This window comes from Gigantopelta aegis, chromosome 6, assembly GCF_016097555.1.
Source record: "Gigantopelta aegis isolate Gae_Host chromosome 6, Gae_host_genome, whole genome shotgun sequence".
In the NCBI taxonomy this organism is placed as follows: domain Eukaryota; kingdom Metazoa; phylum Mollusca; class Gastropoda; order Neomphalida; family Peltospiridae; genus Gigantopelta; species Gigantopelta aegis.
In genome coordinates, this window is record NC_054704.1 from 61,655,351 (window position 1) to 61,673,963 (window position 18,613).

Here is an 18,613-nt window from a genome sequence, read left to right on the forward strand (position 1 = left end):
CTGGCAGCCAGTGATCAATAGTTGCTTTATAATGCAAACCTAAGACAGGTCCCCAAGAAACAGCACACAGTGTCATACTCTGTCTGCTGTTGTCACAGTGGTCTGTCATCGGTGTATCACTTGTTCATCCTTCTACCACATTTTTTAACTATCTGGGATTAACCAATATGGAATTTTTCTGAACCAGCAGATGTTGTACAATGTTTACAGGTAAGCAAACATACATGTATCAGTGGGTAAAATATCTCAAGTAAACTACTGTACATGTACACAGCATGGATGCCGGTTTGTCTAGTACTAGTAGTGTATCACTGGACAAGCCAAATTACAATCAGTTGTAATACTGCTACAGTGCTGAATTTAACCCATTTTCATAAAATATATTTTGCCTTTTAGCCCATATAATGTAAATAAAGTACATAATTTTAAGGTGAAGTAGAATTACGTGATCAATGTACACATATATTATTGTTAATCAATCAGATTTAAAGAGTATAATTTAACTGATGTGGGTGTGGTAAGCTGGAGACAGACAGTCGGTGATGGCCAATAAACACAATACACAGCAATATACATTTATGTATTGATATACATGAACACACGTAATCATGTGCAAGTCCAAATGAAGCCCCAGCAACACATGCCTGTGTGTCACCATACTGCAGGTGATTAATGCATGCATACCTGTTTTAAAATAAGCTTATCATTGGATCAAGTACACATGCTTTGTGTTTCACTGCCGCTTGTAAGTGTTGTGTCTAAAAATAGAAGAAAGACACTTTGTACTGTGCTTTATTTTTTTTCATTTTATTATCACATCTACAAATGTTCTGTACTACTGTACATGCATGAAGACCACTAGTTTCAGGCAGTATGTAAAGTCAAAAGTGACCTGTACTATTTACAGAGGCAGAAAATCCTAAAATCGTGTGTACAAATGTTCACCTAAAGACATCCACTAACGGCAGACCATGTTCTATTTGTGTCATGTTTTGTTTTGTTCACTGATTTCGACCACAATGTATTATTACCAGCTGCTGTAAAATCAACATTCCTCAGGACAAAAATGCTTTGTCTGTCAAACCAGATGATTTGCTGGCACACAACCATGCTATATGTCCAAATTCACACAGAAACAGTTCTCAGAGTCCTCACAACTTCAACCATCCATGCAATAAATATATTTATTCTTTAGGCAACATTTTGGACTGACCCCTCAACCTTATACTCAATACTGGAACAATTTGAAAATCACTTTTTTTTCAACAATCGCACTTATCAACAAAGGCTGTTTCAAGAAAATATCAAAGTACAATTAATTTACTATTCAAATATCTTATAATATATTATATTTGAATATTAAATTCCATTAAATACAGACTGTATATAAATGCATGAATGTATACATTAAGCCAATTCTGAACTGGCTCAAAACTAGCAGGTAAACAAACTTCACTAATAACAATGGGTACCAGACGATGAAACAAGTTCAACTGACAAATAAAATGTCAGCTAGGCTAAAAATATGTATTCTCTGCTACATGTACATCAAATATTTAATGTGGATGTCATGACAATATAAGTACCCAGTTATATAGTATGTGCCCAAAGCCACATGCCAGTGCACAAACAGCTCTTTTGACAACATGAAACTTCATAGCCTGATGTCAAGCTATTTATAAAATTAGCCCATTTCAATATAATTACAAACTTCCCGCCGTTATAGAATTACTGTAGTCTGACTGAACAATGTCTCTAAAAATCCCTGAATGTTATTACACTATAGGGGATGATTCAAGCAAAATAGTCACTATATACTACTAATTTCAACCTTGTTTTATTTGAATGGGTGAAATCCACTCACTTTCTATGTCATACAACTAAAAAAATCATTATATCATCTTTAATATAGTCACCACGAAAACAAACCGCAAAATTGTTCGTTAAACAAATCGAATCAAATTTTAACAAGTAAATATTATCAGAGTAAAATATATCTAAATAGTCATACATGTTTTGTTGTGTACCTTATGAAACGCTGTATTTAAAAGAAAAGTAATAATTTTAACAAAACATTATGATCGTGTCAACAACTTGAAGAAGAAATAAAAAGACGATCACATGATTAACACAGACCGGGATCTCAGTCAACTTTTTTTTATGCAACACAAAAACACACTGATCAGCATAAAGTACGTACAAAACCAATTACCTATCAGCGAATCCCAAATAATCCAAAGATTCCCGAATGTAATACTTACAAGCAAACTGATTGAAAAACGATGTTAAGACTAAAAGGCACTTTTTCCCCTTTTCCTTTCATGCACAGTAATTAAAAATCAGAGAGGAAAATAACTGAAATAATATTAATGTGTGTATATGTATGCATTAAATTAATTAAACTTCGATATTGTATTTCTGCATAACATGGATTTGAGAGTTTTATTAATAATAAATTAACAGTAGCGGGACAGGACTTTAATACACATGCACGCACGTACATACACATGCACATACACACGCACATACACACGCACACACACACATATAAACATGACTCCTAAATTTGTTACTTGACTAAAAAAATATATGTAGGTGTCATCTGGCTCCTAGACACCTAGACAGAAAAGTTAACTTAGAGGGCTAGACAAGATGATTAAGTTTACAAATTTCAATATTCAACCGATTCTGAATGTCATAAGATATTATTTTGTCAATACAAACATAAGCATATATATTTTTTTTCTTGTCTGCTTTATCATAAAATATTTATGTTCCTGATTTACTAAAACAAATGAAAATAAAAACTAAAACCAACAGGCAGTTATTTTGCTCTTCTCACATATATGACTTTAAAATAATATTGACACATCCTAACCGAGTCATGGCATTTATATCAAAATACCAGGTGAGGAAGTACAAACAAGAAATATCACAGCTGAGGTATGTCTAATTACAGACAACCTTAGTAAACAGTTCATCATGAGCTAACTGGAAAACTTCTCACACTGCTATAAGATAGGTTTGAAGAAGCCTGCACACTACAACATACATCAAAGAATAACACAATATTAATAGGTGACATGTTGTTTTCATCAACTGTCCTGTTATGACACTAGTATGGTACATCCCAATACTAATATATATGAGCAAGATCATGCAGTTAAATGGAAAAACATTTTAACTGCTTTTCTACATAAATGTTTTTAATGGTTTTGTATCTGATTGGGTCCCTTACACTAATGCATACATTATTTAAAGAAAGGAATCATATATTGAATATTAAATGAGGTTTTCTAAGATTCAGTAAATGGAGGAACTATAAAAATAAAAAGGAATCTTAAACATGTAATAATGACTTATGGTTATTTATACAAGAGAGGGTAATGAGATTTATGAAATTTCAGGTAATTAAATATAAACTATCATTTTGTTGTTTAAATAAAATAAACATAACTGTGACTTTTAAAAAAAATCTGAAAAATACATGATATTAAACAAGAAGTATTATTTTGTCAGAATTTAAGTCTGTAACAAATAATGAAGACATGGATTCAAACTGAATAGGGAACAGGATGCTTAGTTGAGGTGCAAATTGCAATGGGTTAAAGAACTGAACCCATTGATTTATTGATAAATCCTTTAAGAGTTTTTACCATTCTGACCAGTGTTCCTTGACTTGCATATTAAAGGACATGGTATGTACTACCCTGTTAAAAGGAAAGTGCTAATTAGTAAGAAATGCTGTTCTGTTACTCCATGTATTCCTCTTGCACTTAAGTTGTTTCATCAGTTTATGCAAGAATTACATTACATCCATAATAATCAACATTTGAGGGTCTAATTTAAATACTAAAAGATTTTGCTGCTAAACATGATAAGAGAACATAAATGTATTTGTACACTACTTTATATTAAACTACAATTGACGTATTTGTGCTGATGAAACCAACATTGGTAATATTGTTTTAGTACTGTTATGCAAGACGAAATAATCTCATTCATGAAAGATGCAGTTTTTAAAACCACATGTTAAATATTACAATATCAGAAATGTGAATGAGAATGAGGATTCATTGTGACAGTCAATACCAGCCAGTCTTGTGGAATGCAAACATGCACCCATTATCCTAACACTATCCACAGATGAGAATCAATAGGAAACCACGACCAGTGTGAGAGAAAGACTCATATTGATTTTGTTAATGGCTTGTTTCAATGTCACATTTATGGCTCAGTTTTATAAATTTTAGAAAAAAAGTTACTGTCTTAAAAAGTCCATACTATAATGTCATTACAGTTCACCAGTAATGTGATTTAAAGTCTCAAAGCTTCAGCCTTGGCATCATTTGTTGTGTGTACACATTAGTCAGTAATACCGCCAATTAACTGCACAAGTTCGTGTCTGCAATGCATTCAATTCTCTTTTTCCATTTATGTCAACTTTCGAACCCACATAAGAGTCATCTGATACTTTTTAAAAAGTGGTTACATAACTGCACAACTTTGACAACCATTGGTATCTAGTAAATAGAAGCCAGTGTACTATGTTATATATTACTGACTGCAAACAAAACCCCCACATTAATGTCTTGCATTATTATGTTCATTCTTTACCTACAATGATTATTTATGATTTTGGCCTAGCCAAATTACATGCTCATTGTCTGAGGCTACTAATTTCCTATTCCCTACATACTCTGAATACAGTCACAACTTCACACCCAAACTGTTTTCAGATGAATAATGTTTATTAAGACAAATCCCCCCTCCCCCAAACCCACATTATCATAGACATCATGATATATGAGCTTAAATTGTTTTGATTTAAACAGTTTGTTACATTATATGGTTACTACAGTAACAAAAATCCATATGAAAAATGCAATAAAAAAATTTGTGTGCCTACAAAATGTTTAATAAAAACCAAATGTTTCTAAATGCAGTATGTACATTTTAAAAATAATAAAACTAATATTTATTAACCATTCCTCATTCTATACATCATCAATTTTAACACAGGATAATTCTTCAATTTACTGAATGCACTGTTAAATTAAAACATTTCTTCCTTTTTTCTTTAATCTGACATGAAACTTTACAGAACTGTTTTGCATGTACATGTAACATACAAAAGTCAGTGAAAATTGTTTTGTTAAAAGACACCACTAGAGCACATTCATCAATTAATTATTGGCTATTGGGTATCAAACATTTGTTAATTCCGACATGTTTTCAGAAAAACTCATTATTTTTCCATTAGCAACGAGGGATCTTTCATATGCACTTGCTAACATACAGAACAGCATATATAATGGCCTTTGATATACCAGTCGTGGGGGCACTGGTTGAGATGGTGGAAACCCATTTGAGACGAGATTAGATTCTATGACCCATGCATCTCATGCATTGAGCTATATGTAAATCCTGCCACCCCATCAGACTCAAAAAAGAAGAAGAAAAAAAAAAACCAGAGACAAAAGTTATAAGTTTGTTTAGTTTAACAACACCACTATAGAGCACACTGATTTATTAATCATTAGCTATTGTATGTCAAGTCAAACAGTTGGTAATTCTGACAGTCTTAGAAAGGAAACCTGCCACCCTTTTCCATTAGTAGCAACTGGGATTTTTTATATGAAACAGACAAATTCTGTACTTTGATTATACAGTTACTGAAGCTTTTCATGTACATGTTTCTATGATATACATGCAGCTTTTGTCAGAGGTAATAGCAAACAACTTGCAAGCAACTATCTTTTCACTTAAACCATCAGCTTATATAATACCATAATCAGATGATATGTTGAAGGAATACTTTTCCCCCCTAATTTGCCAAAAAGCTAATTAAAAACTTGTATCAGACAATTTCACACTCACTCTTTTTCATTACCACCTAGTGTGAATATGTCAGTCAGCAGAGATGTGCCAATTAAATTTCTTTAAAGATAAAAAATAAATTATCGATTTATATTTTAAAATCTACATTAAGCATATACGATTATTTGAAACATCAAATAAGCATGTCCATCTCTTAAAACCATTTCAGCTTCATATTTTATTCAACAAAAAGGTACACAAATGCTAGTTTATCTTTTTTGTTTACTCTCCCACCTTATCCAAAGTGATAAAAGTTATGTAACTTGGTCAGCAGAACTGGTATAGAGGTTTCAGCTTGTAACAATGATACAGGCGGGTGTTTTGTCCCTGTCAAGTTGAGGTGTTGCCATATAATTGGTTACAAGGTTTGATTTACACTATCCCTGGGGAACTGGGCTAGTTAATATACTGGATTCATTCCTTTGTACATGCTCTGTAGCTTCTGTGTGGTAGCTGAGTAGCTGAAGCAGGCAGGCTGAAGCTACATCCCCAGTTTTATTCCAGTATAGTTCATAAAAACACTCTTCAGTTAAACGGCTGGTGTTGCGTCGTTGCAGCATGAAATCCTTTGTTTTATTAGGATTCTTGCAATGAACACAGAAATTGTATCTGCTGTTTGTAGCAGAATTAGCTCCATCTCATCAGCTGCTGTAGTGCTGTGTAGCCGCACAGCCTCCCATCAATTTCCTTGTTACAATGATTCAAGAGAACTTGAAAGGCTTTCAATATGGCATCCCAGACACGAAAGGTCATTGCCAGTAGAGATCTAATTGAATATCAGAATCCATGCAATGGATATTGGAAATATATTTAGTGTTCAGTAGACAGCTGAAGGAATTTACTCTTTCGCCACATTGCAATGGATAATTGCTGTAGGAATTGAGTGTTTTGTCACTTGAATCATGTGAGTAAAGTAAATTCTTTTTGTAGTTTCCATCAATAAAACTTAATTGTTTATCTTGTTATTAAAATGGTAATTTTATATATTGTAAAAAAATATAGAAATACTAGTAGATCCACGTACAAGATAATGTGTACACATTAGGGAGGTTGTGATTACCAGTCTGCATGGAATACACCGGAAATGTTTTTTATATTTTATCTTTATGTGCTGTATTTCATGTTACTCAAGTTGAATATTAATATGCATCTTAGTTGGTGTTTACACAATAAGTAGATAAGACATTTCTATCTTAATCTGACATGCCAATCCTAGAATATTCTAATAATTTCATGTGGAAATAATCTTGTTCTTGTAATAAAAATTGCATGGTCAAACATATGTAGCATAGGAAGTATACAGCACAACACTAATTATGGCAGGCACAGAGATAAAGGAGTTGGGAGAGAAGGACACACAAAATGAGGAAAGGAAGATAGGTAGTTTTTGATAGAACACATTTTGACTTTTATCGTAATCAAGTTAACTACAATTCATGTACATGCAGCTCAATTCCTCCAACGATTATCCATTGCAATGTGACGGAATAGTAAATTTCTTCAGCTGTCTGCTGAAAACTAAATATATATATTTTCAAGATCCATTGCATGGATTCTGATATTCAAATAGATAGGTTCTAACTGGATGAATATTCACCAGGTGATTATTTAATCTGCACACACCCCACAGTCACAGTCATATGGAACTTTTTTTTGAAAATAGTTTCAACTCTAAAACATTTCAGTGAATGGTTGTCATATTTGATGTGTTTGTTCACCAAATGAGTCTTTTAGTAACACAGCATCTGTACCATAACTGTAATGTCTAGGGATTGCTGAGGTCATTTGGAACTTTTTAACTTGTGATTCTTTTCAAGGATTGCTTTCCTATTTGGTATGACTACAAGTGTTCAATGAGCTGGTCTTCATTCAACCACACTCCTCTCAGGCCCTTGTATATGATATGCGAGCCATCATGGCTCTGTCATTATAGTTGAAGATTACACAATGAATCCAAAAATATACATTTGTTACAAAATGTAGACAGTTTTACCATTACCATTTTGGAACTGACATTATCTTATTTATTAAAAGTAACAGTAATATTATGACAATAACCAATCCATTTTTTTTTAGATTAAGTATCATGAAACATGAACTCATAAACCCCTTGTATATTCACAGCTACACCAAAAATAGCTTTGTATATCATGTCCAACCATCATCTTTCTTGACAAGTTCAAACATTTTTCCTTGTTTATGTTGACAAGGACTAATTACCATATCTGTATGGAAGCAGCATTCTTTAACAATGACCAACAACAGTAGACTGTTTGGCAAGTCAAGCATCTGGCTGGTCAGGTCAGGTCATAGGGTTTTACGTGCACATTCAGAACAAGCTGTTGTAGCGCACGCCTGTCGTGGGCACGAGCCGGCCAAGGCCGGCTCTTCCGTCCATGACAGGAAAGGTGGGGGGGGGGGGGGGGGGGGGGCAAGGAGGGACCGCCTACGCTGGCAGGTGCAAGGCAGCACCAGCAGCCCGATTGAATCGGTAGCAGGCGGGAGGGGTGGTGGTGGTGCTATGGAATTTGAATGGAGCTGTTAATGCCTAAGAGAAAAGGTGCGCATTTTTGTTGAGGAAATTTGGCGCAATTTTGAACGGTCGGTTGAAAGGTAAATGTGCGAGCTAGTATAGGTTTTAAATCGAGAATAGCTCGTTAGTGGGTCGAGAGTAGCTCGTTCATCTGGCTGGCTTTTTCTTTCTCTTATATACAGCCAGGATGGCATAGCTATAGATAGTCTACTCAACTGCATGCATGAAGTCTTATACTGAACACAAAATCTAGACTTATATGCAACACAAATATTGCTAGTAAACAAATAAAATATAATCGTTCTAATGGGTTACTTTGTTATTTATTGTAATGTTTCGGTGGTTCATCCAGCTTCTTTCTGTAGATGATGCTCTTTTTATCAAACGTGACAATTTACAGGTAAACTGATAAAAAGTTACATAATAATATTATTTTATGTTTACAGTCAAATGTGATTAATACCTCATCTTGTCAAGTGTGTAATTTGATATGACACTCATCATGCAAGCATGACTCATGTGATATATGGCTGCATACTTTACTCAGTGATACAGAAATTATATTTGAGAATTTTTTTTAATATAATATACCTTGTATAAGAATTCATTTTAACTTTTAAGTGTTTCTGGTAAATAATTTCACTTTAACTTGACTTGCAAAGAAAGGGAAATGTGCTTTCAAAATAACAAAAATGTTCTTTTTGTATGTGTAGTTTTAAGAACATTAGTCAATATATACATAAAACAGCAATGTTCACCCATAGTGAAGAAATCTCTTCAGAGAGTTTGAAAATATTTTGATTTGTTTAATTTATCCTACTAAACTTAAAATAAAACATTTTTGTTACTAGTTTTTTTAAACTGAAATTATTGGGGGGAAAATAAACATTTAATATGGAGGCTGCATGGTAGGGGATATAGTAGAAAAATAAATCTACACAATGCTACATATATATGTACATGCTTGAATGCATGTTAAATACTAGCATATTAAATACTAGAACAGGCACATGGTTCTTTTAAATTGGTATTAATTTGCTAAACACACCAGTACATTATTAATCATTAGTTAAATTATAAGCATACATGTATATGTTTGCAGTCTTAAACAAAGTATCCAAGCCAGCTCAGCTTGAGCATGACCTCTGTTCATCTATATGCATATAGGCCAAAAGAAGATGGACTTAAATGCAGCCATGCAGTTTATGTACTCTCTAGGGTTTTTTTTATGTATAATAAGTCTATATGGATGCACATGTTTACATGTACGATAGGTAAACAGTAAAAATTACACAGGTGAAAATAGCATGGTAAAATGGCACAGATAACAATGACACAATTAAGGGGAGGGGGAAAGAGAAATAATGGCACAACTCTCAGAACATTTTACAGTCATTGTTACCCGATACCATTTTTGTCTACATTCATATGACTGGTAATATAATTTGAGCAAGCCTATCTGGAACCCCCCCCCCCCCCCCTCCATCAATGGTAGTGCCCCTTGAAAGACAGCACACACATATTCACTCTCTCTCACTCTCACACTCACTCTCACACACACTCACTCTCACTCTCACTCTCACTCTCACTCTCACTCTCACTCTCACTCTCACACTCACACTCACACTCACTCACACTCTCACACTCTCACTCTCTCTCTCTCTCTCTCTCTCTCTCTCTCTCTCTCTCTCTCTCTCTCTCACTCTCTCTCTCTCTCTCTCTCTCTCGTCAACATTTCTAAATTTCAATTATTCATTCATTTCAACTTAGTTTCGTGATTATATCCAATTAAGGTTAAAGCATACTGTCCTGGACACAGTGACACACCTCAGCTATCTGGACTGTCTGTACAGGACAGCAGATTAGTGGTTAGTGGTTAGTTGTTAGTGGTTAGTGAGAGAGAAGAGGGTGTGGTGGTGTTACACCTACCCACTGAGTTATTAAAACATGCTCTGGGTGGGAGCCGGTGCTGGGCTGTGAACCCAGTACCACAGCCCAGTACCTACCAACCTTTTGTCTGATGGCTTAATTTACCATGACACCACCGAGGCCGGTTTTTATTTATAGCCAAGACAAGTATTTGTCAGTCAAAAATTCGAGCATTCATCACGGGGTTTTGCGGTCAAAGGAATCTTTATAAAGTTTATAATTTGCTGTTGGTTCTTAATGACTTGCTGACTTTTCAGTAACCTACAATCATGGCCTGTGGCTGAAAGCTACTGGTGATAGGATCAAGGTGTTTACCAGGAGCCAGTCTGTCTCACCCAAATTCAGTAATGGCTAATTCACTGTTAAAATACTAACATTACCAACAGCTCTTAGTTACTGTTATCACACACAACTAGCTGGCTTTTGGTAGAGTTTTGTGAAGTTTGATAACAGTCTTAAGACCACTGAAAAAAGTCAGAATTTGCCAAAAACCCAACTGGAATAGCATGGTAATGTTATATTTTGATGAGCTGCTAAGTTATACTCAAATCAACATCAGTAGAATTGGCTACAAGACAGCATAGTCTGTTTACCAAGATATATATATATATATATATAAGTGCAGTCAAATAATTAGGACAGAATAGCCAGTTATGGATGCATTATCACAGTTTACATCCTTATGTGTCATTCAGCTTTGTACGTTTGTTAGATCATGATAATATTATATTAGTTCTCATGTATGTTGTACTATTATTTCATAATGTTAATTGGTTCTTTTTAATGTCTGATGGAAGATTTATATGAACATTTAACAAACCTTTAAGAACATTTTTTTTTTTAACCATTAATGGATTATACCAAAACAACCAGGAAACCTATTTCATTTTGCATAACCAGTTATCATTAATAAATTTAATGTGGAATAAAAAATGGAATACTGGAACACTCTAAAACTAAACTGGGGCAAATAAAACTATTGGTCATGTTTGGAACATATAGCAAAAGTATAAAGCACATACTTTGAAGACAAAAAGAATTACATCAATTAGTTTCACTTCTGACCCATCCACCAAAGACGAAACCGGGCTTCACCATGTGCAATTCAAAGATACACTGATAAGAGACCACATGATGGTGAATACTGCATTCACTGTATATGACCTGTTAATATACTGAAGATATATATATTTACAGTCAAATGTCAGCATCTTAATCCCCGTTATCTTGTTACCCCTTGATATCTTGAGGTCAGGAAATGGTCTTGTGGCATAATGTTCTAAAAAAAAACCTACCATATTTATCTCGATATACTGTTATCTCATATTTTTTTGGTTTGGTCCATTCAACATCAAGGTAATGAAGTTTAACTATATATATATATATATATATATATATTGATAGAAATATTCAATACTAAAATAATCCAAATTTGATTTATAATGTTTTAAGGTTTTTTACTTTAAAGATAATTAATATTTATGAAAATGGACATATCCAATTTCAGATCACATAGTCGGACTATAAGCAAATTTGTCTGAATCACATGTAGTCAAATTTTAAACATATCATTAAATTTATTAGATCCATGCAAATCTGTTTGCACAAATGATGGTTGTCTTAGTTATGAGGGGAGCGGGATGTGTGAATTTGGGATGCAGTCAAAAAGACAAATTATGATATGACAATTATTTTTGCACCATTAATAAATGACTGAACTATCGACAAAGGTAGTTAAAATATACGTAATTAATTTGTTGTGACAAGTACTTTATCCTATAAGCTACATTCACGAAATTATCATACCATACTTGATATCAATTTGTTAATGTATAAGTGACAGAAAAAATAACTGTTCAGTTGAGACTACTGTGTAAAATGTTCTCTAATCAGCTTACATTTACATTAGCAACCATTTGTTTCTGTTGATGTAATCAGTGTGATCCAGCCTGCCTTTAATGGGAGAGAAAAAATGTTTCGTCAAAATAGCAATTTATTACTTTTACTTCTTCACTGATAAATATGACAAACACATTTTGCTTTAATTTTATTACACAGGCTCTAATAGTATTGATATTTTCTATGCTATTTCTTTTGGTAATAATTACCTATTTAACAAATGACTGGTACATTAGTACTTAAATTTAAATATTAATTTAGCTATCATTTAATTTTATTTACAAACAATAATAGAAATAAAATCCTATAATGTATATATCGGCAACTGGTGCTAAATGGATAAACCTGCAGTATGTATATCATATGGAAGGAAGGAACTCTTTTAACGTGCCCATATCCTTGCGGTTCAGGCACGCCAGCCGTGGATTCACATGCTGACATAGCCAGCTCACAACTCCACGGCCAGAAGGTGTATTTCATATTGCACTCTTGGATAAACATGTTGAGCTATATATCACATAACACTAATTTTCTACTAGGCCATTCATCATCCAACTTGCCTGGTTACGTCATCAGCTAGGTAATGGCTGGTTGGGTGTCCGTTTCACCCAGCCTTTCTGTTGATTTGTGCACTGAGCAGAGGGATGTACAAGTGTAATCTGGTGAGAGGATAAAGCTGCTGAAAGATGTGTCCAGGTGTGAGTGACAGCTCATCATGATGTTAGATGTCATGCATGTAGGTCACTAAGTGTGTTACTCTTTTAAACAATGTGGTGGTTTCACAAGGATTGGTCATAAGCAGGAAGGCTGACTTATCTATTTATGGAAATATACACTGGTACACCTTTACATACTGGGTGCATGCATTATAAAATGTGGCAGTACAGGTACGGTTTTAACTTTCAGTTATACCTGATATATAGATTTGTAACTGTGGGTTTGTATCACATATAAGTTTACTGCTATTTATATGTACATGTATTTCTGTTATATTGTGCCAAAATGCAGTTATATGTCTTAACTACATTGTACTAAAGGGCATGCAGAGTGTATATCATACTACATGTATCTGTCAGTGTGATGGCCTGGGGGATGGAAATTTGAAGGCTTGAAAGGCTTCAACCTGTTGGGGTAGTTTGGGGACATGAAGAGACCTGTTCAACACTGTGTGTGTGTGTGTGTGTGTGTGTGTGTGTGTGTGTGTGTGTGTGTGTGTGTGTGTGTGTCTGTGTGTCTGTCTGTCTGTCTGCCTGTCTGTCTGTCTGTCTGTCTGTCTGTCTGTCTGCCTGCCTGCCTGCCTGCCTGTGTGTCTCTCTGTGTGTCTGCCTGTGTGTCTGTGTCTGTCTCTGTGTGTCTGTCTTGTCTCTGTGTGTCTGTCTTGTCTCTGTCTGTCTGTCTGTCTCTCTCTGTCTCTCTCTCTCTCTCTCTCTCTCTCTCTCTCTCTCTCTCTCTCTCTCTCTCTCTCTCTCTCTCTCTCTCTCTCTCTCTCTCTCTCTCTCTCTCTCTCTCCCTCTCTCTCCATGAACCATTGATGGTTACTGCTACATTAATTAAGTTACCCTCTAAAATACTGATAAACCAGCATTAAAATATTGAAATATTTACCATAATCTTGGCATATTTTTTAAAACTTTACTGTTTAAAATGTCAACATTATTTGTTCACCATGGGATGAGACATGGTGGGATAAAGATCCATAGAACAAAATTATTAAAGAAATAGCTTGCATTCAAATTCTGAATTAGATAAACTAATTCTTAGAGAAAAAAAACAGAAGAAGAAAAGAGTATTCAACAGACTCAATATAATGTAAATATCCTTATGTCTATAAGTAAACAGCCAATAAATTCAAGCTATACAATGAGTTTCCAAAGAAACAGTACGTTGACAACCAGTTGACAGCCATGATCTCTTCTGGCTGGCTGAATATTAACCAAGGTGAAACAAAAAGTATTATGAAGCTGTATTTTGATGGACATGGTTGAGGTGTTTAATTCACAGTAAAACACACTAGGTACTTGATTTTTAAGCATGAATAGTTGATTTCAGAACCAAATTACTTGAAATACAGTTGAGAGTAATAAACGGGTTCACATAATGTTTGTTATATTATATGTAAAAGATGTTTTGTTGAACAAATACATTAACACTAATATTTTAATACTTTTTATATCTTTTCAGATACAGTCCTGTGGAATTACACACAAGTGATATAAAATGTCTAAAACATTGAAGTGATCACCATTTTGTGATGAATTAGAATAATGGCTGCAGCAAAGCACCAAGGGATATTTTTACTGGGTCTCTTATGGATAACTCTGACAAACGGTTCCAACATCTGCACAACTACCCATTATTCAGATCATTCGGATGCCAACTGCAGTTCCTTGGCCTATGAATACATACCATGGGCTTTACATCAAGACATCCAGTTACTGGATATGAGTCATAATATACTTACAGTACTTGTGGAAAACAGTTTCATGAAGTATACACCATTAAGAAAACTTCTTTTGCGAAACAATAAAATCAGTAAAATTGAAGAAGGTGCATTTAATAAATTATCCAATCTTCAGTATTTGGACCTATCTGGCAATTTCTTGAAGTCTGTTCCTACAGATGCTCTACAGAACATGCCAAATCTTATTCAGCTCTATCTGAGTGGAAACAGTATTTCACATATTGAAAATAATGCATTTTTAGGAGTACCATCTCTCAAACTATTGCACTTGGAGGGGAACTATCTGCGCTATATTCAAAATAATGCATTCATTGGATTAAATATGCTACAAAACTTACAATTACAAAACAATGCCATACAGTCACTTGAAGATGGTCTCTTTCAGTATTTTGATTATCATTTAATGACAATAAGTTTATATAACAATCCTTGGTTTTGTGACTGCAGGATACGATGGCTCAAAATATGGTTAACAAATATGACTGATTTGTATAAAATCAGATGGCAGTTTCCTGGTCTAGAGCCAGAATGTGATGGTCCATCTATGGTCCAGGACAAAAAGATTGCAGATATTCCTGAGAATCATTTTGCTTGCCCAGTTGAAATGTATACAAGCGGTTCCCAAATGACTGTAAAACTAGAGGAAGATGTGCGTCTGTACTGCAAATATTTTTCTGTCACCAAAAGTGAGGCATCATGGTATAAAAACAACAAGAAACTGAACATCTTTACAAACGATAAAAAATACTCAATTTCTGAAATCGGCTCATTCACAAGAGACAGTATATTAGAAGTTAAGAATTTCCAGTATGAGGACATTGGTTTTTATAAATGTGAGGTGAAAAATATTCTTGGGGTCACTTCCATTTTGTACACTGTGACACTAGTTGGAGTTGATCCAAAATCAATTACCCCAGCAGCAGCACTTGCCAATGATGCTACTGAGACCACTGTGGATGTGAAAAGTATCATTATTGCTGTTTCAGTTATCGGTGGGTTATTGCTTATCATGTTGATTGTTGGAGTTATTGTCTGTGGAACAGGTCGATGGCGAAGACACCAGCAGCAACAAAAACAACAAATAGCTCTTCAAGTCAAAGAGCATTTTATTACAAATGGAGATGTCTCCATGTCTAAATCAATAGATAACAGTGACAACACAGATTCTCATTCTAATGATTCTAATCACAATAAAGACAAAGTGAGCACACCAGACCCTGATGAATCAGGAATGCTGAATACTTCTGTTTCAAACATTTATCACAATCCAGCTTCTCCAAATGGAAATACATACATATCATTTGGCAGTGAACTCTCTGATCCAGAGGACTTGAGTCAGATGTACTCCACATTTCGAAGTCAAAAGTTACCAGGATCACACACAGAATCTACTACACCTTTACTGGAAAACAACACATCTTCCTTCTTTGAACCGGGTGACCCTTTCAATGATTCTCAAAGGATGTATTCTTTATCACACACACCACAAAGGCCAACAGAATATTATATATCAAATGGACACATCCCAAGAACACCAGTTAGTGCACATTCTACACAAATATACAGAGACCCATACAGAGATTACCATGATTACAGCGATTACGGTGACCCCTATTACAGAGATTATCAAGACTATCAGGATTACCAGGACTATCAGGATTATCGAGATCCAAGGATGGAACGTTTCAATAGGGATTATCAAGACTGTAGGGAACTACAGTATCCTAACACAAGGACCATGCCCAATTCACGACGAGTGCTAAATACAAAGAAAAGTGTTTCTGTTGGGAACTTACAGTACAGTTCACCTGGTCCAAGGAAACCACCAAGGGTGTCTAAATCAAGGGAACATGTACTGGGTAGTGAGTGTGACACAAGCAGTGAAATTGAACAGATGCTACAGATGTCAGAGAGACCAAGTTATGTTGTTGACAGACCAGGATTTCTGAATATCACACCAGGAACTCCTGTTTAAAACACTTACACATTCACTTTTGTTATTAGACAAATTGATACCAAATGATTTTAAAATTAAACTTTCACACTTCTCAATAATGTATTGAAAATTCAAAAACTGTCAATAATAGTGGTTGGTTTGGAGAAATGTTATGTTTTTTTATAAAGTTGGACTTTCTTCTCTAATGCCATATATGTTGTGGTACCAATCAGAATCTGTTAGAAACTAGAGATTAAAATTCTAGATTCTACTAAATGTTGCTGGTAAACTGCAGATTCTACGAGATGAATTTTGAAAAGAAGTGGTATAAGAATTTTTTAAAATCATAAATGCATGCAAATACAATTATTTAAATATAAAATTAAACACTAATTACTTATATACAATATAGTTAAATATTAAATTTAAAGGCACAATAACTAGTTTCATTTTCATTCTGCACATAAATCAGATAATAAAACTATTTTATTACAGTGAAACCTCTCAAAACTGGACCCTCTGTAAACTGGAATTCCCTCAAAACCAGACATTTTTCACGGACCCTTTTTAAAAATCAGTACAGAACTTAACCTCTCTGAACCGGATACCTCTTAAAACCAGACATTTCACTTGGTCCTGAGGGTGTCCGTCTTAGAGTAACGAGATATATATGTATATATCATATTATTACCCCAGTGGTCACTCATAAATGGAAAAACATTTTTCATATTTTCTCAGTGAGAAATATTCTCCAATGGTGTAACATACAATACTTATTGGTTGATTTGATGCTTACAAACCAATGACCTTGTTGGTACCAAATATAACGTCATTACAATTTAGCAAACACACAAAATGACGTCATGTAGTTTAAAAAGTTTGCATTTACAGCTCTCCTTTTACCGTGTTAAATTTGTAATACAATATTATTTTAATGCAATTCATTATAGCTGTTTTAACAGTATAAATAGAACTTTGGTTTTTGAAAATTATCTGTGAATGGGATTAAAATACAAAGTTACAGCAATATTCAGAACAATGTGTAAAGTGGTTTACATCATTTCTATACATGTACATGTATGTATATCGATATTAAAGACTTACACATTTTTTTTACTGGGGTAATAAGCAGAATAACAAACTCGGTACTAGCTATTATCAAATTTATGTTCCTCATGAAATAATTTTAATTTGTCACTTGCTAAAGCTTGTGAAAGTGAAAATTATTTCACTCGGGACATACATTTGATAATAACTGGTAACTCGTTTATTATCCTCTTATTTATTTTAGTTTGCATTAATATACATTGTGTGTCATAATGTTACAATAATTGTTATCACAGTTTTGGCATTATTAGTTGTAACTATATAAGAATGTCCTTATAATAATGGTTTGATAAAAAGGCATCATCAATCAAATAATACACATTGTACTTTTTGTAGTTGGATTTTAATTTAATTTTATAACAAAGGAGAACCATTTATTATGTACAGCTATTTCGTGTCTATCATGATTGTTTCAACACTTGGTCTAGAGACGTAAAAAACAACTTGTGCCACACAGGTTATGTACAAAAAGCAGCATTACACCTCAGGTGTGCACTATTATTAATCCTGCCCTTATTTTATTTTTGGCATCATTGTCAGTTATTAAAACATATAGGGCCAAATTTACAAAGCCTGTTTATGTCTTAAACACATGCAACTACATACATTTATAATGCTTAAACATTCTGCCCCTACTGTTATGATACACGTATAATTTTGTTAGTGATATTTTAAAGTAATAAATGTTTGTCATTTGATTTCTGGATGTTATTTTCGCTTTAGATTTTTTGGGTAGTAGAGCACTCTATTTTATTGGTCATGGGAAATACAGTATTTTCTACCTAAGAGTGCTTTTAATTTGATATTTAAATACTTTTACTAATTTCTCTTGTGTGTGTGCGTGCATGTGTGCGCGTGTGTTTTATAT

The 18,613-nt window shown here is 34.1% G+C and overlaps 2 protein-coding genes across 6 annotated transcripts in view; one reads left to right on the top strand and one right to left on the bottom strand.

The window, feature by feature from the left end:
- Positions 1-18,613, bottom strand: part of LOC121376302 (protein YIPF5-like) — a 71,428-nt gene that overhangs the window by 22,825 nt on the left and 29,990 nt on the right. The window lies entirely within an intron of this gene.
- On the top strand, positions 64-17,736 carry LOC121376300. 3 transcript variants are annotated; one of them, XM_041504136.1, is made up of 2 exons: positions 64-210; positions 14,423-17,736. In XM_041504136.1, the coding sequence occupies exon 2, from the start codon at positions 14,506-14,508 to the stop codon at positions 16,675-16,677; it is 2,172 nt and encodes a 723-aa protein (XP_041360070.1). In that variant the 5' UTR covers positions 64-210; positions 14,423-14,505; the 3' UTR covers positions 16,678-17,736. The 3 variants fall into 3 exon arrangements, with proteins under 3 accessions (XP_041360070.1, XP_041360072.1, XP_041360071.1); XM_041504138.1 differs by lacking the exon at positions 64-210 and adding an exon at positions 12,808-12,977; XM_041504137.1 differs by lacking the exon at positions 64-210 and adding an exon at positions 13,001-13,128.